The sequence below is a fragment of the Acomys minous genome (assembly GCF_964271855.1).
Source record: "Acomys minous genome assembly, chromosome: 15".
Lineage (NCBI taxonomy): Eukaryota > Metazoa > Chordata > Mammalia > Rodentia > Muridae > Acomys > Acomys minous.
The window spans coordinates 100,037,652-100,060,442 of record NC_140497.1 but is presented as its reverse complement, the minus strand read 5'-3'; the positions used below and the strand labels follow the sequence as shown (position 1 = coordinate 100,060,442).

At 49.2% G+C, this 22,791-nt stretch overlaps 1 protein-coding gene across 3 annotated transcripts; it reads right to left on the bottom strand.

The window, feature by feature from the left end:
• Positions 1–5,272: 5,272 nt before the first annotated feature.
• LOC311585182 (uncharacterized protein) lies at positions 5,273–17,974 on the bottom strand. Of its 3 annotated transcripts, XM_084760095.1 has the most exons (5): positions 17,882–17,957; positions 12,041–12,218; positions 9,132–9,258; positions 8,905–8,965; positions 5,273–8,179 (listed from the first exon to the last, which is right to left on the bottom strand). In XM_084760095.1, exons 3-5 carry the CDS (start codon positions 9,163–9,165, stop codon positions 7,063–7,065), a joined length of 1,212 nt encoding a protein of 403 aa, XP_084616221.1. In that variant the 5' UTR covers positions 9,166–9,258; positions 12,041–12,218; positions 17,882–17,957; the 3' UTR covers positions 5,273–7,062. The 3 variants fall into 3 exon arrangements, with proteins under 3 accessions (XP_084616221.1, XP_084616220.1, XP_084616222.1); XM_084760094.1 differs by lacking the exon at positions 12,041–12,218 and having other exon boundaries at positions 17,882–17,974; XM_084760096.1 differs by lacking the exons at positions 12,041–12,218; positions 17,882–17,957 and adding an exon at positions 9,743–9,845.
• Positions 17,975–22,791: the final 4,817 nt, after the last annotated feature.

Below are 22,791 nucleotides of genomic sequence, written 5' to 3'. Positions count from 1 at the left end.
CAGACATTAACTCCCTAAACTACTTCCCATAGTGGGACAGGTATGGGATCCCTGCCTCAATCCCATGCCATCTGCTTCTAATACTTTCTATCAAGCTGCCTCCCATCCATAATCCCAAATACTTGCTAATGTTCTTTGTCTGGGCCAAATCCTCCATCCACGGTAGCCATGTGCTTTTCTCCCACCTAACCCATGGTGGCCTTCTTCTCCTCTCTCTCCTCAGGTCTTTCCTCTTCCTCTTCCCAAGATTCTGTCTGTCTCTCTAAGGCCCGGAACCTTAGCCAGCCCTGCCCAGGTGATGGCCTTTTAGGTAGTCAAAAGGTGGGCCACAGAGATAGCAAGCAGTAATTAGCATCAAAATACATCAGGCAGACCATTCTCCAACAAGCAGGCCTCGACATTGATGTGAATCTGACTATCATGGCAGCAGGCAGGCAGGCATGGTGCTGAAGCAGCGGCTGTGAGCTCACGTCTCACCCACAAGCATGAGGCAGAGAGAGCTGACTGGGAATGGCCTGGGCTTTTGAAACCTCAAAGTCTCCCTGACCCATAGTGACACACCTCCTTAGACAAGGCCGCTGTGTTAGTCAGGGTTCTCCAGAGGAACATGAACTGATTGAAGGAACGTGTAAATAAGATTTATTAGACTGGCTCACAGGCTGTGCCCTGACTATTTCAACGCTCACAGGCTGTGCCCTGACTATTTCAACACTGGCTCTCTACCCATGGAAGGCCCAAGGATGCCTCACTGGTCTTCGGTATATGCTAGAATCCGGAAGGAGAAGGCTCTCATGGCAGTAAAAGAATAGGTTTGCCAGCAGGAGTGAGGGCAAGCTGGCAAACTGCAACTGGTCCCTTTTTCCATGTCTCTTATATAGGCTCCCATGAGAAGGCATGGCCCAGATTAAAGGTGGCTCTTCCCACCTCAAATGACCCAGTCAAGAAAAATCCCTTAGAGGTGTGCCAAGCAGTCTGGGTTTTAGTTAATTCCAGATGTAGTCAAGTTGAACACCAAGAACGATTGTCACAGCTTTACTACCCAAACATTCCCAAACATTCCCACCAGCGAGGGACCAACTACTTAAACGTAGGAGCCTATCTGGCCTTCTAATCCAAACCATTAAGTTATATCTGTGTATTATAAATGCTTAATAAGGGGCTGCAGAGATGGCTCAGAGGTTAAGAGCACTGGATGCTTTTCCAAAGGTCCTGAGTTCAATCCCCAGGAAACGCATGGTGGCTCATAACCATCTATAATGAGATCTGGTGCCCTCTTCTGGTAGGCAGGCATACATACAAGCAGGACATTGTATACATGATAAATAGATCTTTTTAAAATGCTTAATAAGGTATTCTATATTAGTATAAGTCATATAGGATTAGAATAACAAAAAGCCTGTCACTAAAATTTCACAAAATAAGTAGATAATATATTAAAATAATAATAGTATTTATGAGAGTCATCCCCCAAATAATAGTCTGCTTATATCTTCTAACATCCTATTGCAAATATTTTCTTTTATTGAAAATGTTTTTCTCATAAAATACATACTGAGTACAGTTTCCCCTCCCCCAACTCCTCCCAGTTCCTCCTCACCTTCTTCCCATCTGGATCTACCCCCTTTCTGTCTCTCACTAGAAAACAAGCTTCTAAGGGATAATAATAAAATATAACATAGTGAGATAAAACAAAAAACCAATACTTTGGAATAAGACAAAGCAAACAAAGAGAAAGAAAAAAGACCACGGAACAAAAACCAGATATAGACTCAGAGGCCCACTTGTTTACACACTTAGGAATCCTGTAAAACCACAAAACCAGAAGCCATAATATTATAAGGAAAGCCTGTAGGGTTAAAAAAAAATACGTAAAGAAAAAGCCCTGATATAACATTATGAGACAAGAAACCTCTAAAGATGCCATTGAGTTCATTTTCCTTCTACTGCGGGGCAAGCAGCCTACCCATGAGAATAGCTCATTTCCCCAGTCAGATTCCCTTGGAGAAAACTAAGTTTTTGTTTGCAAGTGGTTATCAATTGGGGTTAGCTTCTTGGCATGCGTCCCCTTCCCCTTCAGCTCTAGGGCCCCATCTGGTGTAGACCCCTGCACGCCCTGTGCACGCTGCCTCAGTCCCCCGCGCGCCCTGTGCACGCTGCCTCAGTCCCCTTCATGCCCTGTGCACGCTGCCTCAGTCCCCTGCATGCCCTGTGCACGCTGCCTCAGTCCCCTGCATGCCCTTGCACGCGGCCTCAGTTCCCTGCATGCCCTGTGCTCGCTGCCTCAGTCCCCTGCATGCCCTTGCACGCGGCCTCAGTCCCCTGCATGCCCTGTGCACGCTGCCTCAGTCCCCCGCATGCCCTGTGCACGCTGCCTCAGTCCCCTGCATGCCCTGTGCACACTGCCTCAGTCCCCGAGTTCATGTGTGTGTTTGTCTTGTTTGGTTTGAAGCTGTCTCCTTGGTGTCCTCCCTCTCCTCTGGTTCTTACATTCTTCCTGTCTCTTCTTCTGCAGGATTCTAAGGTACTTCACTCTCTGCATAATGTCTGGTGCAGGGTGTGTGTGTGTGTGCTCGCGCGTGCATATGTGTGTGTGCGAGCTTCTCTGATGATGGCTGAGCAAGGCACTGGTCTATGACTACAGCAGAATGTCATCAGGAGCCAATTGACTGCTATATTTCTTTTGCAGAACAGTAGTATTTATTTTTACCCTAAGTGCCTGGGCTATCTAGTCTCTTTTTTGTTTGTTTTTTGTTTTTCTTTGTAGCCTTGGCTGTCCTGGACTCACTTTGTAGACCAGGCTGGCCTCAAACTCACAGCGATCCACCTGCCTCTGCCCCCCAAGTGCTGGTATTAAAGGCGTGCGCCACCATGCCTGACTTAAGTTTAAAACCTTTCAAATGTACATATATTTATTTGTGCGAGTGGAGGTCGTAGGACAGCTTTGTGGAGTGGGTTCCTCCACTCTGTGGGTCCAGGGATGGAATACGGATGCTTTTAACCATTCAGACCATTTCCCAGCCTTGAGAGAAAGGAAGGAAGAAAAAAGGCAAAGGAAAAAAAGAAGAGATAAAGAAACAGAAAAAAGAGAAAAGAAGTTCCAGAGAACTGAGCTGAAGTGCTGCCATAGTTTTGTGCACTAAGCAACCCCAGCCTCCTTCCAGAGCTCTGCCTGTCAGTCACTCAAATCTCACGAGTATTACCCCAGCAAACCACATCAGAGTCCAGCAAAGATCCTCTTCCAGGTGTTCTAGTGCCTCCTCCCAACTCGCCTAAATCCTCTTCTGCAGTAGTTCCCGGGATTACCCGGGATGCTCATCTCGGATGCTACTTCATCTGTATAATTGAAGTCTTTAAACAGCAGCCAGGGGGCGCAGCTCAAGGCTAAATTGCCGATAGAGCACAGGTAGACACCATTCTGCAAGAACATGTCCTGCTGGCTCCGCCCCACCCCAAACCTCAAACACAAACTCCGGAGTCTGGCTGGAATTACAAGATGTGAGCGGGATCGAGACGGCTGAGCAAGTATATGATGATCTGAGTTCAATTCCCAGGACCCACACAGTGGAAGGAGAGATCAGGTTCCTGTGAGCTGTCCTCTGGCCTTCACCTATGCAGCACCCCCACCTCCTGCACACACACGGTGAGGACTCACTCTGAATTTACTCATTTTTTCCCACTGCCTGGCATCTAGTGGGTGCTCACTAGTTGAGAAAGCAAATGACTAAAACCCCACAGGGAGCAGTGCTGGCTCAGTAGGTGAAGCCAAGCAGGACCTGATTCAATTTCCAACACACACACACACATAGACACACACAAACACACGTGTAATACCAGCACTGGAGAGGTGGACATAGGATTGTCTACTGACCACTCTCTGAATGAATCAAAAGCCGGGCATTTAATCCTTTAATCCCAGCACTCGGGAGGCAGAGGCAGGCGGATTGCTGTGAGTTCGAGGCCAGCCTGGTCTACAGAGTGCGTCTAGGACAGCCAAGGCTACACAGAGAAACCCTGTCTTGGAAAAAAAAATTAAATGGAACTAGGCATGCTTTTAGTCCCAGCACTTGGGAGGCAGAGGCAGGTGGGAGAGGGAGAGGGGGAGGGAGAGGGAGAGGGGGAGGGGTGGGGGGACAGGGGGGGGGAGGGAGAAACGAGAACATACTCACCCACAGGTGACCGTGCCTGGTGTTGCGTAGGTGCTGAGGGTCTCAGCTCAGGTCAACATGGTTGCACAGCACAGCTCTTCTCACAGGGTTCTCCTGCTCCATACATTATTTTTATTATAATACTTAAATGTACAGGATAAGAAGTAATGAAAGATGAAAGGAACAAAAATAGAAAAGAAACTCCATGAGTAAGAAAGACAAACCACACTTCCGGCAGCATCGCTGACCAGGAAAAACTCCTGGGAGTAACTTTGAACAGCAGTTCCTAGAGAACATAATCGGGATTTTTAATAAATTATATTTGTTTTATTTACCGGCTGACTGTGTATGTGCATGTGCATGCATGTGCCACATCAACTGTGTTGGAGGTCTGAGGACAGCTTGCAGGAGTTGGTTCTCTCCTTCCACCCATGTGGGTCCTGGGGCTTCAGGCTTGGCAGCAAGTGCATTTACGCCACCAAGTAAGTCATTTAGAATCTCTCCTAAGAGGTCAAATGCTAACCCAAAACCCGTGATAGATTTAAATCTATGCATAACGTTGACTGAGATAGCCAGAGGGTCATTTTCTGTTCAAAGTCCTCTCCCCTGCTGTCCCTTTCCCAGGACCCTCTGAAATGGCTTTGCAGCCATAGAGTGGCCCGATGACTGGGGGCCAAGGCTTGCTGCCGACATGACAGCATGCAACAGACTTTGAGATATACTGGGGAGTGTGGGGATACAAAAGGCTGCCTCTGATCAAGGGGGAGTGGGGGAATGCTGGGGAACTGAAGCCAGGGAAAGCCAGTTTTCAAAGCAGCACTCATGAGCAAACAGCAGAGCAAACATGGTGGCAGTGTTAGAGCTGGCGACATCAGTATAGCTAAGTGAAAACATTCCCTAGAAATAGGTGCCCACCGGGCAGGAGTGAGTGCTCAGCACTTGCTCTTACACAGTGCCTACTTGGGCCCCCAGGTGGTACACAGCACCTGTAAGTTCAGCGTGAGGGGATCCACTGTCCTCTTCTAGACTCTGCAGGCACCTGAACTCACATGCACACCCTCTCCCATTATAACACACACACAAACTGGTATTATTTTAGTATGAATGACTAAGTAAACTTGGTGCTGAAAGAAGGGCACTTTTATTAGAAAACAAATGTGGACAATATAAAATAAATGATAAAACATAGCCACAACTAGCCAGTAGAGTGAGGCCTGTGACAAAATCTGGGAAATTTACAGTTAGTTTTTATTGGTACATTAACCACAAAAGCACTTAAAATTAGGTGGATTAATGTATGCAAATTGAACTGTATTTTATATTTACACTGACTTCTCACTGTGTGTACATATGCCATGGTGTGTGGAGGTCAGGAGGCAACGTGTAGGAGTTGGTCCTTTTCACCTTTTCCAGCACTTGAATTCAAGTCATCAGGGTTGGCAGCAAGCACCTTAGTCCACAGTCATCTTGCCAGCCCTTGAAATACGTTTTTTACTTGAGAATCTAACTTTGTCAAGGTGGAATAAATAAAATTGTGCTGACAAGGAAAAACCACTCCCATTACACACGTGCACAGCCCAGGGATCCTGGCAGGTGGCTACTGTCCCACTTACGAGTGGAGCCTGAAACAGGAACTGGAAGGTTTAGATGCAGCCTGGGTGTTACATGCGATGCCCGCCCCCCCCCCCCCCCCCAGGAAACACACTTCAAGTTCGAGGCCAGCCTGGTCTACAAAGTGAGTCTAGGTCAGCCAAGGCTACACAGAGAAACCCTGTCTCAAAAAAACCAAACCAACCAACCAAAAATCCACAATAAAAACCTACAGAAGGGGTTGGACAGAGCTGAGGACTGCAAGTGTGCTGCCTTCTGGACGGGGTGCAGCTGCTGCGCCCACCAGCTCACTGAGCTATGGGTACCCGTGTCAGGTGATGGGTTATGAAAACCAATGGGTGGGGAACAGACATGAAGGTGGGAGGGACATGTTGAGGAGCGTCTGGGTGACTTGAGTTAGACAAAATCAGGATAGTATGCATACATTTGCATTTATAAAAGAATAAACAAGACATTTAAGAGCAAAACTAAACCCCCAAACACCAACAGAATTATGACTAAGAGTCGAAAAGCCACAGAATACCGACACATTTAGGCGTGAGCTACTGAGGAAAGCCAGGGGACATTACCATATTTGTTTCCCCTTGTGGCTTCTAGGTAGCGGAATCAGCAGGTCTTGTGCTTCTTGGGTTTGTAAGATTTGGGGACTCATTTCCTGGATCTGAAAACACTTGTTAACTTTGCAAGAGTCCAAGCATTTCTCCCATTTGCAGACTTTAGATCTGCGGTGGTTTGCACACACAACATAAGGCTGCACCGTACTGAAGACTTTCTCACAGTACTGAAATTCAAGGCAAAGTAGGAGGCAAATTTTCCCATAGTGCTAAGAGCGGAGGAGTTTTCTCTTTGCTCTCTTCCCATGTGTGCTGGCAAGGATGGTCAAAGCTCTCAGGTTTTCTATGCAGCCGTCATCTTCAGTAGATCCTCAATGCGGAAGTGCTTCCTGGCATCCTTTCAATTTACACGGTTTTGGCACATCAAACTGTGGCACGTACTGAGACTCTGGTAACTTCTTAGGCTCTTTTTCCACTGTGACTTTTTGTTTTGTTTTGTTTTAATGAGCCGGATGTGTGGAGCTCTTCTACATAGCTTATACTTAAAACGATCCATCTAGGGGCTAGAGAGATGGCTCAGTGGTTCAGAGCGCTCACTGCTCACTTCTGAAGGTCCTGAGTTCAATTCCCAGCACACACATGGCAGCTCACAACTGTCTGATGCCGTTTTCTGGTGTGTAGACTTAACGGTAGACAAAGTATCCATATATATTTAAAAAAAAAAAACCCAAAACCAAAACATCCATCTCCAATTAAGTGTGTCTACTCATGTGCCTTTGAAGAGTTTTGGAATATGCAAACACCTTCCCACATTCTCTGCACTCATAGCAGGGCTTGGTGTGCGTTCTCATGTGACTCTTGACATAGCTGGGACAACTGAAGGCTTTCCCACACTCCTTACATGCGTACGGCTTCTCTCCAGTGTGAGTGGTCTCGTGGTTCCGTAAGGAAGCGACGTATTTAAAGGTTTTCCCACACTGTGCACATGTATTGAGTTTCTCTTTGGAGTGGCATTTTTTGTGGTTTCGAAGGGAATAGATGTATGGAAAAGCTTTGCCGCACACGTCACACGTGTGAGGCCAGGCTCCGCCGTGCGTCCCTAAGTGCCTTCTTGCACAGTGGCCAGAACTGAATGTCTTCCCGCACTGCACACACTCGTAAGGCTTCTCTCCGGTGTGAATTCTCCTGTGCGCCTGAACGTGGCTGGAGTGTCTGAAGGCTTTCCCACACAGCTCGCATTCGTAAGGTTTCTCCCCAGTGTGGGTCCTCTTATGCAGCTGAAAGGAGCAGTACCTCGTGAAGGCTTTCCCGCAGTGCTTACACTCATAAAGTTTCTCTGTTGTATGAACCCTTTCATGCAAGTCTAGGGAAGCAGAGGTCCAGAACATTCTCCCACACTCTTTACATTCAGGTATCTCTCCAGAGTGAGCTATTTTATGTTCTCTAAGGGCAAGAGAATTTGGAAAGGCTTTTCTACACAGCGTGCACTTCAGCCTGTCCGCACTGTGAGTTAGCATATGCCTCTCGACACAGTGGCGGTAGCTGAAGGCCCTCTCACAATACTTACATTTATATGGATTCTCGCCAGTGTGGGTCTTCTTATGTTTTTTAAGGGACCTGGAGCAGGTAAAGGCTTTACCACATGTTTCACACTCATAGTATTTCTTTACATATTTCTGATAGTCACATGGTTTGTGTTCAGGGCTGGATGGAATATGCCTCTTCAGCGATGGCTGACTGATGGCGCGCCATTCAGGAAGCTTCAGGTCTGGTACTTTCACACTTGTGATACTGACAGGCTTTTGGGTGACAGTTTCTCTACATTGGCCATTATCCGTAACTTCACAGTCTCTCTTTACCACTTGGAGCCTGCGAAAATTGAGAAATACAACCTTAAGGGTTTGCTTGTTAATGGCTGTATATTTACTAGTAGATATTAGGCTTACAGTGGGAGCACTCACAAGGCAACGGAGGTGGTTATGCTTTGATGTGTGGGCAGCAAGGATGCCCTGGAGTGGATGTGTATTGCCAGCACGGGCAGGCCTCAGACTAAGGAGCACAGCCAAGCCTTCCTCCAGCCCGAATGCGACGTCGATAGTGTGTGCAAGTGTGTGCAGAGACAGCCCGAGCTTGCTGCCTACAGCAGCTCTGTGGTGGACATAACAAAAGTTGTTGCAGACCTGGTGCTGCCACTCTGTCGGAGTGTCCTCGGCCCACCAAACTCCAGTTCTCCTTTGCGTGTGTTGTGTTTGTCCTTTCCTCACTCCCTTGTGATCCCGGGCAGGGTTCCAGGGCCAAATTGCGCAGGGCATGGGACTGAAGAGAAGTCTGAGCACAAACGGCTTCAAGGAGCTGTATGATGGCTAGACCACAGCTGCTGTTTACATCCTGCTAGGAATTTCCCTGGAATACTGCTTCTATAGAAACTATTCTGCAGACCTCGGACACCCATAGCACAACACAGCACATTCATGTGCACAGCTTAGGGAGATTAAAAATAAATAAATTGTGTGAATTTGTGCTGTTTTTAACACTTTCCCAACATCCAGTGATTCTTCGAGGGACACAGCTATTTCTTTGTGGGTATTCATTACCTCAGGGTTCTCTCTAGACTTCTGTAATAAGCTTCCAAATCCCAGCATTCCCATTTTATGCCTAAAATATAGACAAAGACAATCAATGAACAAGCAAAATAAAAAAAGAATAACTTGATCATTAGATGTTTAATGCACAAGGCCAACCTTGGCTGACCGTGGTGCACCCATCTTCACTCCAAATCATCACTTAGCAACAATGAGTGAAGCCAGGACATGGGGCTTACCTACAGAAGCCAGATTCCTATAGGTCTCCCGCATCACATCTCTATAGAGAATCTTCTGGAAAGGATCCAGCAAAGACCACTCTTCCTGGGTGAAGTGCACAGCCACATCCTCAAAGGTCACCGAGTCCTGAAACATCCCATATGGTACTACATATAAGAATGCTGCAGCACGCCTGTAATCCCAGCACCCGGGAGGCAGAGGCAGGCGGACCACTGTGAGTTCAAGGCCAGCCTCGTCTACAAAGTGAGTCCAGGACAGCCAAGGCTACACAGAGAGACCCTGTCTCAACCACCGCCCTCCCTCAAAAAGAAGGCCTGAGGACGTCAGTCAGTTTCAGGACCTGGTAATCCGCCTTACTGCCTACACTTTCCCCCACACTGCAGTTGTGATTTCAAGCAACAAGCGGTGTTCTAGGTTTGATTTCTGTTGCTGTGATTAAAAACTCTGACCAAAAGTGACTTAGTGGAGGAGAGAATGTGCGGGGGTTTGAATGAAAGTGGCCCCCACTGTCCATATATTTCAGTGTCCAGTTCCTAGTTGGTGGAACATTTTAGGAAAGTTAGGAGGTGTGGCTTTGTTGGAGGAGGTGTGTCACTAGGAAAGCATTTACTTGGGGGCGTGGCTTGCTTATTATAGTTCCGAGGGGGAGTCCATGGCCACCACTGGAAAGCCCACGCCATTCCCAACGTGCTCTGCTTCATGCGCATGGATCAGATGCGAGCTCTCAGCCACACAGTGCCTGCTGCCACCATGCTCCCGACAACCACGGTCATGGACTCGCTCTCTGAAACTGTAAACACGCCCCAGTCATCTTCATAGCACCAGAAAACTAAGACAGCTTACGTGGCTTACACTTCCAGGCCACAGTCCATCACGGAGGGAAACAAGCAGGGATTTGGAGCAGAAACCGTGGAGGAACGTTACTGGCTCACTCGAAGGCTCATACTCAGCTAGCTTTATTATACAGCCCAGGCCTGTTCGTCCAGGCAATGTTACTGCCCACAGTGGTCCAGCCTCTCCTATATCAATTAACAATCAAGACATGAGCACATGACATGCTGTCAGATGACTCTAGGCTGTGTTAAGTTGACAGTTAAAGCTGGCTCTGATGGATACACAGGAGAGGCCATTCCCACGCACAAGCAATGATGTGCGTATGTACTTGTGACACTTAAGTGGAGGTCAGTGGACGTACAAAACATGGCGTTGGCCTGGCCTAGTTGCCTTGAGCAACATGTGCCATCGTTTTTTTTTCGGGTTTGAGTCCGTGGCTCCTGGGGCACAATGCGTCTTCCAGTTCCTGAGAGACACACACTCCCTCAGTCAATGAAACATTCAGGCACGTTGTATTTCTTTCTGTTCCCTTGGACGTCAAGGTATAAAAAGTCTGATGGCTCTCACTAAAACTGTCACAGCCTTAATCTTGCAGCGACCCCTCCACCCAGCATGGTTTAATTCCTCAAGACCATATTAGGTCACGGGTGCTTACAAGAGGACAGCCCCCAGGAAGCAGGTCTGTCCTTATACTATGCAGGATCAAACTGCACCCATAAGGCTTGGCAGCAAGCGCCTTCACCTGCTGTCGGACTGGATCGTACCATCTACAGCACTTGACCTAATACAATCTACTGGAGTGCTGAAGGGGTTAATAAGCATTTCCAAGACTGTCCCCAGCAGCTAGTTCACAGAGTTCAACCTTCAACAGTATCTATAATCTGCATTTGGGAAGGGATTTCCGCAGCTTTAATGGGAGAACCAGACCAGACACCTGGTCAGATGGTTCGGTGGGCGAAAGCACTTGCTCTGCAAATCCAATGACCTGAATTTGAACCCTGAAACCCATGCTGGAAGAACTGAGTCCTGTAAGTTTTTATGTTTACACGTACATACACCCCACCCCCAATGGTAGTCGTCTTCATCAATAAAAGGAAGATTACTGGGGCTGGACAAATGCTCTGGCAGAGACCCAGGTTCGATTCCTAGCACCTACACAGTGGTTTCTGAAGATCTGTAATGCCAGTTCCAGGGGATCTGAGGACCTCTTCTGAACTTTGTGGATACTGCATGCATATGTTGCACACGCATGAAGACAACACACACACACACACACACACACACACACACACACACACACACACACAGCAATTTAGCACTGTATCTCAAAGGGAAAAGAGGGCTGGGATGTAGCCGAGAGGAACATTTCAAAATGCCAGAGGCCTTCGCTTCCCTCCCTAGTACCAGAAGAACAAAACAAATGCTGAGTCCAGTCACCAAGCCTTGCTTTCAGCAACGAAAGACCACGCAGGTTTACGGCGTTGACGATCGTGGCTTTGGGTGCTACCCCCAGGCCACACGAGCAGGCTGGTAAGAGAGGGCTTGCTGGGTTAAGGCGCAGCCCACATGGTGGAAGGACAGAACAGATTCAACATTGCTCTCTGACTTCCACATGCACATACAGAATCTAAATATTGTAAAGGAACAAAAATCAAGCAACTGGCTAAGAAGTATACATCAGTGGGGCACACCCCAGGGAATAGCACTGTTACCAGGGAAAAACCAAGGTTTCCCTTTAGTCTTATTAGTACCAGAATCTAAGCCTGAGCCAGAGTTTGAGAGGAAAACCAAGCGTAGGCAGAATGAGAATTCTGGCAGTTGCCGCGGGGAGGTGAACATGCTTTTGAGGGTCATCACAGAGGTTGGAGGAGCAGTTAGAGGTCACCCAGCACACCAGGGAAACCAGGGTTAGGCTTCAGGCTAGTGTGTGGGCAAGAGATACAAAGCTTTAAAGAAAAAGACAAACCGAAAGCTCAGTGCAGGGATGCGGCTCTGAGCGCAGCGGGCTCTCTGTGCTAGGCTCTTGTCCTAAGACTGCACCAGGGACACGTGGTTAGAAACAGCAATAGCTTACCCAGGAAAGGAGGGCTGGTGAGACGGCTCAGTGAGTACAGGTGGTCGTTGCCGAGCCTGGTGACCTGCGTTCGGTCCCTGGAAGCCGTATGGAGGAGGGGAGAACTGACTCCTGCAGGGTGTCCTCTGACCGCCACACAAGTGGCATGGCATAACTGCCCCGACCATGTGTTAAGACTCTAGACAACCAATATGGGATTAAATTATACATGTGAAACAGCAAATGCTAATTATTTCACAATGTATAAATTGTATTCCCAAGTATCAAGCTTTAGCCTATAAGTATATTTAAATGTCAGCTCAAAGTTGCACAAACAGCCTCCACCCGTTGGCCATGGCTCCCTGAACACACTTGATCTCAAAAATTAAATAAATACTTAAAAAAATATAACTACAAAAATTACCAACACTTGACGTTCTTGCAGAGGCCCTAAGTTCACTTCTCAGTATTCACTTCAGGCAGTTCACAGCTACCTGTAACTCCAGCTCCAGGGGCACCTGTACACACACGCACACACACACCACGCGCGCGTGCACATACACAGCATGCAGAGACAGATAAATAAAAGTCAACCATCTCAGAGTTGACCAGCGCCTTCAAGGTCCTGCAGCTGTGACATCTCTCCTACGATGAGCTGTAAACTGGAACTGAGCTGAAGTAAACCGCTTCTCCCTCAAAAACAAAAATTAAATGTATGGAGACACATGTACTTCTAGCACTAACTGAAAGGAGGATGGAGTATGTGGGTTAACTGAAGACTTATGTGGAATCCGGAGGAAAACTACAAGGAATACTGGGATCCAAACAATGCTAATGCAGTAAGCTGTCCATGAAATTGCAAAACCCCCATGGGTATGTTTGTAAGCAGGGGTGGGGTAGGTAGCAGTGGTGGGAGAGTTCTGCTCCTGGAGTACCTGCTGTCCTTCCAGAGGACCCAAGCCAATTCCCAGCATTCAGCCTGGGTGGGTCACAGGTACTTGCAATTTCAGCTCCAGGGTATGCAGTGCCCTCTTCTGGCCTCCCTGGGCAATGCACTCATGCACCTGTATGTGTACGTGTACACACAAACACAGAATTATCTCCACATGCACTCCATGGCATAAGTGTGCACGCACACACACACATGCACCCACACATGCATGCATGCACACACACAAATAAATAAAATACACAAAAATAAGATAACCTAGAAAACACCAATATCCATGATAAAAAGACAAGCCAGTGAGGATGAGCTAATGGAAGTTACGGGAGCCATGAAGGAATATCATGAACAACTCCAGGCCCACTTATTTAGTAACTTGGTTGTAATGAACCAATTCATAGAAAGGAACAATATACTAAAATTCATTATCAGTAGAGGTAATTTTAATAAGATGAAGGCTCAAGGCAAGCCTGAGCTGTAAGAGACCACTAGGTGTCCAGTCCTGGGCTGTAAGAGACCCCTGGGTGTCCAGTCCTGAGCTGTAAGAGACCCTGGGTGTCCAGTCCTGGGCTGTAAGAGACCCCTGGGTGTCCAGTCCTGAGCTGTAAGAGACCCCTGGGTATCCAGTCCTGGGCTGTAAGAGACCCCTGGGTGTCCAGTCCTGAGCTGTAAGAGACCCTGGGTGTCCAGTCCTGGGCTGTAAGAGACCCCTGGGTGTCCAGCCCTGAGCTGTAAGAGACCCTTGGGTGTCCAGCCCTGGGCTGTAAGAGACCCCTGGGTGTCCAGGCCTGAGCTGTAAGAGACCCCTGGGTGTCCAGTCCTGAGCTGTAAGAGACCCCTGGGTGTCCAGTCCTGGGCTGTAAGAGACCCCTGGGTGTCCAGTCCTGGGCTGTAAGAGACCCCTGGGTGTCCAGTCCTGGGCTGTAAGAGACCCCTGGGTGTCCAGTCCTGAGCTGTAAGAGACCCCTGGGTGTCCAGTCCTGAGCTGTAAGAGACCCCTGGGTGTCCAGTCCTGGGCTGTAAGAGACCCCTGGGTGTCCAGTCCTGAGCTGTAAGAGACCCCTGGGTGTCCAGTCCTGGGCTGTAAGAGACCCCTGGGTGTCCAGTCCTGAGCTGTAAGAGACCCCTGAGTGTCCAGTCCTGGGCTGTAAGAGACCCTGGGTGTCCAGTCCTGGGCTGTAAGAGACCCTGGGTGTCCAGTCCTGGGCTGTAAGAGACCCCTGGGTGTCCAGTCCTGAGCTGTAAGAGACCCCTGGGTGTCCAGTCCTGAGCTCTAAGAGACCCCTGGGTGTCCAGTCCTGGGCTGTAAGAGACCCCTGGGTGTCCAGTCCTGGGCTGTAAGAGACCCCTGGGTGTCCAGTCCTGGGCTGTAAGAGACCCCTGGGTGTCCAGTCCTGGGCTGTAAGAGACCCCTGGGTGTCCAGTCCTGGGCTGTAAGAGACCCCTGGGTGTCCAGTCCTGGGCTGTAAGAGACCCCTGGGTGTCCAGTCCTGGGCTGTAAGAGACCCCTGGGTGTCCAGTCCTGAGCTGTAAGAGACCCCTGGGTGTCCAGTCCTGGGCTGTAAGAGACCCCTGGGTGTCCAGTCCTGGGCTGTAAGAGACCCTGGGTGTCCAGTCCTGAGCTGTAAGAGACCCCTGGGTGTCCAGTCCTGAGCTGTAAGAGACCCCTGGGTGTCTAGTCCTGAGCTGTAAGAGACCCCTGGGTGTCCAGTCCTTACTATTCTTCCAAATCCAACAAATAAAACTGAAATCTTACATCATACCACGAAATAGAATTCTTTTAATTTAGAGACAAGGTTTCATTATGTAATCCAGCCTGTCTCAGAACTTGCTACGTAGCCCAGTCCGGCTTTAAACTCCCAACCCTTCCATCTCAGGCTTCTGAGGGCTGGGATTACAGGCTTGGGCTGCAATGCCTGCCTAGGACAAGTTCTCACCGGCTTCACTAACACAGACTTTCACGGTAGCAAGATTCTACAGAGGAAATCCACCCAGGAAAGCAGCCACTTCACAGGGGAGCCCATATTCTGAAGGCAGGTGCACTTCTTGTCTGGCCTCAGTGGTACATAAACTCCTGCTGGAGGGGTCACAGACTGAGCCAGGGAACCCGGCAGCAGCAGGGATGTGCGTGTGCTGTATCTCACCACGGCAGAAAAACCTGAGGCCGGTGAGATGGCTCAGCAGGTAAAAGTGCTTGCCACTGTCACCCCACACAACAAACTACTGTAATAAGGGGGGGGGGGGCGGGAGGGAAGGATGGCTCAGCAGTTAGAGCACCATTCTTTTAGAGGGCCTGGGTTTGGTTCCCGGTACCCACAACCATCAGCAACTCCAGTTCCAGGGCATCCAGTCTCCTCTTCTGGCCTCTGTTGGCACCAGGTACACACATGTGGATGCACGCTCATGCGTGCTCTCGTCTGTGTAGCTGGCCTCTGTGGGCTTTCCCTTCCTAGTCCTACACTCCTTCCAAATAAGGTCACAATCTACCCTACACATCATTTTTCCCCCTTATTTAGTTGTTGTTGTTGAAACAATTTCCATGTAGCTCAGGCTGGTGTCATTTCCTAAGCAGCCAAAGGGTGGCCTTGAACTCTGGACCCTGTTGCTTCTACTTCCCTAGTGGTGAGGCCACAGGCACAGACGACAATTAGCTCCTGACTTCCCTGTGACCCAGGCACCCAGGCTGCTTTTCAACCTGATCCTCTCTGGCCTCAGGGGCATAGCACCATGCCCGGCTTACTAGGAATAAATGTACTTTTTTCTAATATGCCTTTTCTCTTTTACTTTAACACATTTTGTGTGTATGGGTGTTTTGCCTGTACACATGTCTGTGTGCCACATACATGCTTGGTACCTGGGGGAAGCCAGAAGGAGTTACTGACAGTTGCGAGCCGCCGTGTGGCAATGTCCATTCTGAAGATGGAGTCTTAATGTAGCTAACGCCGATTTACAAGCCAATAGCTGAGCTTGGCTTTGAGTTCTTGATCTTTCTGTCTTTACTTCCCACAGTGGTGGGATCACAGGCCGGGGCTCCCATGTCTGGCACCCACACACAAGGAAGCCACGGAAGGGCTGGAGGGAAGACCTAGCTTGGCAGCTCAGAGCATTTGCAGCTTTCAGAGATCCCAGCACCCAGGTCGCACGGCTCGCGATGGTCTCTAATGCCAGACCCAGGGAGGGGCCTCTGCGGCTGCCTGCACTCAAGTGCACAGTACGGAAGTTCTGGGGGATTTCATGGAGGAGGGGGCAGGGAGTGAGAGGGGCAACCATAATGGGGGGGAAAGGGGGGACACACCTCAGAGGTAAGAGCACTTCAGCTGCTCAAGTTATGGGCACAGGAGTTTGGACCCAACAAAAAGATGGATCTCAAAATCTGGGGGGGTGGGGGTGGGGTAAAGGTTTGTTTGTTTTCCCCCTGGGTTCTGAGAACTCTAACCTACCCCTAGGCTAAGGCTACCACAGCCCCTCCTTCACGGCTACTCTAAGGACAGGGAGGGGTGAGGGGACGGGTGCGGCCTCAGTGCGGCCTCAGAGCTGGGCACCTGGGGCCCTAAGGGAACCTGGAATTCTCTAGGTTCAGGTCTCAGCGTCCTGGTAACTCCAGAACTGCGTCCCCAGGGAGGGAGCGGGAAAGCCTATGTTAAGGACTCAGCGGCCAAAATGACCCCTCATCATGAAGATCTTGGGGAGCTGACCACACCTTTAACCCTGGTACCTGCAAGTCTGAGGCAGGGGGTTCTCTAGGAGTTCCAGGGTGAGACCATCTTAAGGGGTTGGAGAGATGGCTCAGTGGTTAAGAGCACTTGCTGCTTTTCCAATTCCCAGCACCCACATGGTTATGGAGAATTAAATTATTGAGAGCTATTTATTTTTTTGGTCCTTTTGAAGGCCCACAATCTTGTGATTATCAAAAATCCTACAATTTTTAGTCAACCACAAGCTTTTGCAAAACTCAGAATACCTGAGAATGTCAGACACAGAATCAGAAACCTACAGCATTGAGTTCCCATTTACTGCAAACTATGGCCCCACTGACGCCTTCTGTAAACAACTCAGGATTCCTTGTCTTCGCTGTTTTCTTTTTTTTCTTGGTATTTATTTTATTTTATTTTATTTATTACGTATACAGTGCTCTGCCTGCATGTACACCTGCATGCCCGAAGAGGGCATTAAATCTTATTATAACGATGGTTGTGAGCCACCAAGTGGTTGCTGAGAATTGAACTCAGGACCTTTGGCAGAGCACATAGTGCTCTTAACCTCTAAGCCATCTCTCTAACCCCCTTTTCTTGGTATTTCTGAGACACGGTTGTCTGGCTGCCCTGGAACTCACTCTGGCTGTCCTTCAACTCTGCCTGAAACCACGCCGAGATGAAAGGTGTGCGCCACTCTGGTAACCACGTCCACAAGTGGGACACTGCCTCTACTCAACCTCCTTTTCTGCACTAGCTGCCTGCCTTCTCTTTGCTAGCTCTACTCAATCTCTCTCAGCCTCTGCTGGCTTTTTATATCCCCTCCTGTTTCCAGAAACCCAAGAGGCAACCGATACTGAAGGTCATAGGTCAGGCAGTTCTAACGGCCAACGCACTCCCACAGGGCCAGCGGACCAGCAACAGGGGATGCTTTAAAGGGCCAGACACAAGATAAATCACGCTGCAAGTAGAAACGGCCCCGAGAGCAATTAACTCAGTGAGCACCCTACGTCTTCCTTTCCTCTTGAACCCCTGAACACATACACACACGGTGCCCCCCACCCCTTTCCCATTGCGGTTCGGCTGCGGGCTCAGGGAAGGGGCGCCCCCGAAGTCGGTTTGCAAACTTTCGGCAAGTTCCAGGAACCTCCGGGCTGCGCAATGCGCAGAGCCTGCCGACTCCTCCGCCCTCTGCTTCCCGCCGCGGCTCCGCGCTGCACTCACCATTGCGCGGCCGGTCCTGCCCACCCTGCGCCCCGCCGGCTAGCACCACCGACCACGTGCGCCGCCGAGACCCAAGGAGAGCACAACACAAGGCGGCGCCCGGCGGAAGAGCGGATGCCCGCTGCTGATTGGACGGCTCTGCTGTACGCGATCCCGATTGGCTCCGGGGCGTTCCGGCGCCCTGATGGACAGGACCCGGGATCTATCGCCTCCAGCACAGTCCGGAAACCGGTGCCCGCACCTGTCTGCTTGCTTCCCCGGAGGTGGCTCAGATCTGGTTGGGCCAATGTACCTTGCTAAAGGTGAAGGCGGGAGGATTTGGAGCTGCGGGCTATGCACACTATGTTCGGCTGTGTAGTGAGGGGTCAGCCTGGGCTGCGGGAGATCTTGTCTCCAAAAAGGACACACACACACACACACACACACACACACACACACACACACACACGCCAGATTTATTTGCGGAAAATAAACCTGTCATCCCAGCACTGGTGAGATGGAAGCAGGAGGATTAGAAGTCCAAGACCAGCTAGAACTACAATGAAACCTGCAGGGGGCCAGGCCAGTCTTAGGCTTTCTCAAAGGCCCCAGTGAGAGGACAAAGGGAACTCTAGTTCTGTGTTCTTGTCCAGGGGCAGACTTAGCAAGGTCCGGGCTGTGGCCAGAGCACTGAAGGGACCACAGACCATCCACCCTCCCTTCCTCCCTCCCTCCCCCCTCCCTTCCAGGGCTGTGGTTATCATCCCCAAGGCTACTGTGCGCTTAGTCTGTGTCGTGCTTGAGATGTCCTGTGTTCTCTTTGTGCAGAATTGCTAGATAAGGTTCTCTGTCTGATAGGGTGTTCAGGATCCTAGTGTAGCCTTGAGCCTTTCTCAAGGTTAGCTTTTAAGCACAAAACAAAACAAAACAAAAAATCAAAAACAAAAAACAAAACATGTCCTGAGTTGACATGCTTCAGTTAGCAAGAACAGTTAGTTAGCTAGAAGCGAAACGATTGAAGCCAAAAAGCAAGGTTTCCCAGAACCATAGGCTTTGGTGGATTAGCCCTTTGTTTTAGTTTTGGCAGGTGGTGCTGTCTACTAGCTGAGCTTTACAGCCGGAAAGGTGCTCCCACCATAGAGTCAGTTACACTAAGGCGCGGGGCCCGTTATAAGAAGATCTGAAGGTTAGCAGCCTGAGGAACGGAGGAGACGGCCTATGTTACAGGCACCTCAGCCGTTTGTCCTGAGAGAGAGAGAGAGAGAGAGAGAGAGAGAGAGAGAGAGAGAGAGAGAGAGAGAGAGAGAGAGAGAAAGGTGGAAAAAGAGGAACTTTGGGGGTGGAAGAGTCCACCGGTTGCCCTGCAGTCTGGAAGAGGTAGGTACCAGGTTTCCTTTCCGGATCTTCTTATCAGAAGCTCCCAGAAGTGTCTTCATTCAAGCCAACTTTACCGCCTACTTCCTCCCAGCTCACATGCAGCTTTTAAGTCATTAAGGCTTCATCTCATACCTTGATGACAGATAAAAAGATGAGGGAAGTGTATTCTCTCCCAGGCATCTTCCTAATGAAGAGGAACAGTGCGAAGGGTTGTCTCCAGGACCTAAGGGGCCCAAGGCGGGCTGGCTTCATGCAGTGGGAGGAGAGCTTTAACGTGATTGGCTATGGGAGGAGAGCTTTAACGTGATTGGCTTTGGTGGATCCTGCAGGTGCCATCATGTTCTTCTAGAGAAATTTCTCAAAAATAATTGCTAGGAGGATGGAAACGGATGCTTTGGTTACAGAACGAAACTTAGAGATTGCTCAGGAAGGTGGAAGTGGAGGGGAAGGAGTGGAAGAGACACACAGGAGCTGGTGAGGGAGGTAGATGTCCTTACATGGGGCCCCCACACAGGGAGCGGGAAGGATTCATACTGTGTTTCCAAAGGCAGTAGGTTTTTGGCTGGCGTGTGTTGACTCAGAAGAAGGCTGCCAATTATGCTGGATAGAGTCATCTGAGAAGAGGGAACCTCAGTTGAGAAAAATCCCTCTACTAGAGTACACAAGCCTGTTGGGCGTTTTCTTAATCGGTGATTGCTTGGAGGAGGGCACAGCCCATTGTGGGTGGTGCTACCCCTGGGCTGCTGGTCCCAGGTTCTATAGGAAATAAGGCTGAGCAAGCCATGGGGAACAAGCCAGGGAGCAACACTCCTCCGTGGCCTTCACCATCAGCTCCTGCTTCCAGGCTCTTGTCCTGTCCTGATTTCCTTTGATGATGAACAGTGTTCTGGAAGTGTACGCCAAATAACCCCGCACCTCACAACTTGGTTTTTCGTCATAGTGTTTCATCACAGCAATAGAAACTCTAGGACAAGTTGGTACCAGGAGTGGGGGTGTTTCTTTGACTGTAGGATAACAGGTTAGTGGAAAATCACCCCTTCCCCTGGCCTGTCTCCAAACCTAGGACTTGGAAATCCCCACCACCTGGAGTCAAGGTTAATGACCAAGCAATCCTTTGGGCTGCACTGTACTTTTCCACTAGCTTACCACTATGCCCCACTAGCTCACCAGCTCATTTGTTCATGCTCCAAAAACCCTATAAAGCCCGTCCTCTCTGCCCAGCCCACTGCTGTATCTGTTCTTGCTCAGAGGCAGCCACCATTTTGTGTATCTCCTTAATAAATCTCTTGTGTGAGGTTTGTTGCAAGGTGTGGCTTTGTGGTATTCTTTGGCTTCCAATTGCTAAGATACCCGTGTGCCAGAAAACCCTTTCATTGGTTCAATGACTTGGATAGGCTCTCTGCCTGTATTCCCTCTTAGGGTCAAAGCCACACTGGGACCCTGGCCACATTCATCTCCAGTCCACCTGTGACAGGCTTACCTTCCAGCTCACTGATAGCTTGGTACCTCATCCACCATTGGCAACTTGCTAAGTTTTCCCCTTGGTGTAAATGTTTCCCTGAGTCTGAGGAAATAACCATGAAGCATCTGGCACTCCCCTGGTACTCTTGGTGGAAGAGATATGGCCAGCCATAGTATTTAAGACTATGGCTGGCCCTCTTCACCGACTCTGTTCCAGCCCTTTCCTGTGGATGAGGCTCTGCTCCTGAGCTTGGTGTTTTCACCTTCTGGCTTCACTTGAAGGCTCCTGGACCAGGCCCTGAGTCTCCTCAGGGTGTTAGCCCTGAACCCAATTAAGTGTGGCGATGGCCTGTTTATGGGTCTGTCTTCCCTTGGTTCTGAGTCTTGAAGATATCCTCGGCTGCAACTGTGACACCTCTCTCTGTGTGTGTCTCTCACCCATGGGGATGGTGTCATTTACACCCTCTCATTTCATCTTGGCATGCCTTTTAGAAAACCTCTATCCCTTCCACCCTGCACTTGATCTAATATCCCTTAGATAACCAGGCCAAATGGCTGTCTAATGGTACCCAGGATCTTTACTATCACTGTGAACAATCAGGGAAATGGAAAGAGATCCCCTATATCCAGGTCTTCTCCGGTCTCAGCTCCAAGGCCTCTCCTGTAGTGTTTATCTTATGAGATTATCCTAATATTCTGTCTTAAGACAGGCAGGAACTGTCCGTTCTTTAACATTCTTGTCTATGGAGGCTTTCAGAGGCACACCCAAGCTGCATCTCTTCAGAATACACCTAACTGCATTTGACATCAACTTAAGTTTTATATTTTGCTAACAATTAAGTTTTCTATGTATAACAATCCTGCAACACCTCTATTCTCCCACCCAGCCTCTCCTAGCTATAAAACGTTGCAGGATGTTTGAGCACACTGCAAACTCTGAGCTTGTGTTTACTGAAAAAAACAAAACAAAACAAAACCTGTTTCTAGTTGTGGTGTGGTTCAGCCCTAGCACACACCTTTAATCAAAGATCTTTCTGCTTAACAAGATTAAATAAAGTCAACCATAGGTCAAAAAGGTGGAGCAAGCAACCAGTTGACAGGAAATGAACACAGGAAAAAAAAAAGCCATAGAGAGTAAGAGGGAGTCAGGATGATGGGTAGGGAGACTCATGGGAAGTAGAAGGGAGGGACATTTGAGTTTGAGAGGTTTTTTGAGATGATGTGGAAGAGACCTCCCTTTGGGATGTTAGCTGAGGAGGAAGGTCAGCTGGGTGCTTTCTCTGCCTCTGAGCCAACATCTGGCTCCCTACCCTTTATTGGTAAAATTGGATGATTAAGATTTTGTTAAAAACAATAATAAAGCCCAAAGCAGATGATTCCTCCACTAATCACACTAATGAATACCTCCCCAATCAGCTACAACCACAGCTCCTTCTTTTCCTCTGGACCCTCTGGTCTTCCCTGCTCCCTTGTCAGTGATAGGCCACTGAAGGAGATAAACATGGTTTTTTTCGTTTAGATCTCAAGTGTGGGATGAGGAACAAATTTGTGAGAGAGCAGGTGATGTTTATCCACTTAGAAGTCGAAGCACTGTTTTTGAGAGGATTGTGGAAGGACTTTGGAACTTTGAATGGTTCTGTAGGAGCTTGGAAGATAACAATGTTGACAGCAGTGCAGTGGACAGAAGCCTGGCATGTGAAGTTTAAAGACTCTATCCTAGTCGTCTGGGGATGGAGACTCAGCTGGGATTGACAAGAGACTGGTAATGTTGGGGGGAAACCTTTGCAATCGCTGGGGCAACTGATGCTGGTTAGCTGGCGCTAAGGAATTAGTGGCGATTGAGAAGACACCAATACTGCAGAGGTGAAATGTTCAGGGAAGAGTTTCCTCAGGGTCACCATACACAAGCTGTGTCCCAGAAGCAGCTGACATTGTACCTTGTGTTGGCGGCCAAACCTGGTAGTGTTAAGAGTCACCCAGGTGGTTTGAAGGCATGAAGGGGTCATGGAGAGCAGCTGAGGCTTGGCACTGGGAGAGGCCAGGAGAGGCCATTGGTGAAGGTGAGACCTCATTGGCAGTCGAAGGTCCAAAGT

Bases quoted from the DNA above. Each gene is read 5' to 3' on its own strand.
- LOC311585182 (XM_084760094.1), bottom strand. The intron at 8,966-9,131 runs GTAAGCCCCATG...TCTATATTTTAG, and splicing joins TAGGAATCTGGCTTCTGTAG to GCATAAAATGGGAATGCTGG. The intron at 8,180-8,904 runs GTAATGAATACC...CAATTTTCGCAG, and splicing joins AGTCTAGAGAGAACCCTGAG to GCTCCAAGTGGTAAAGAGAG.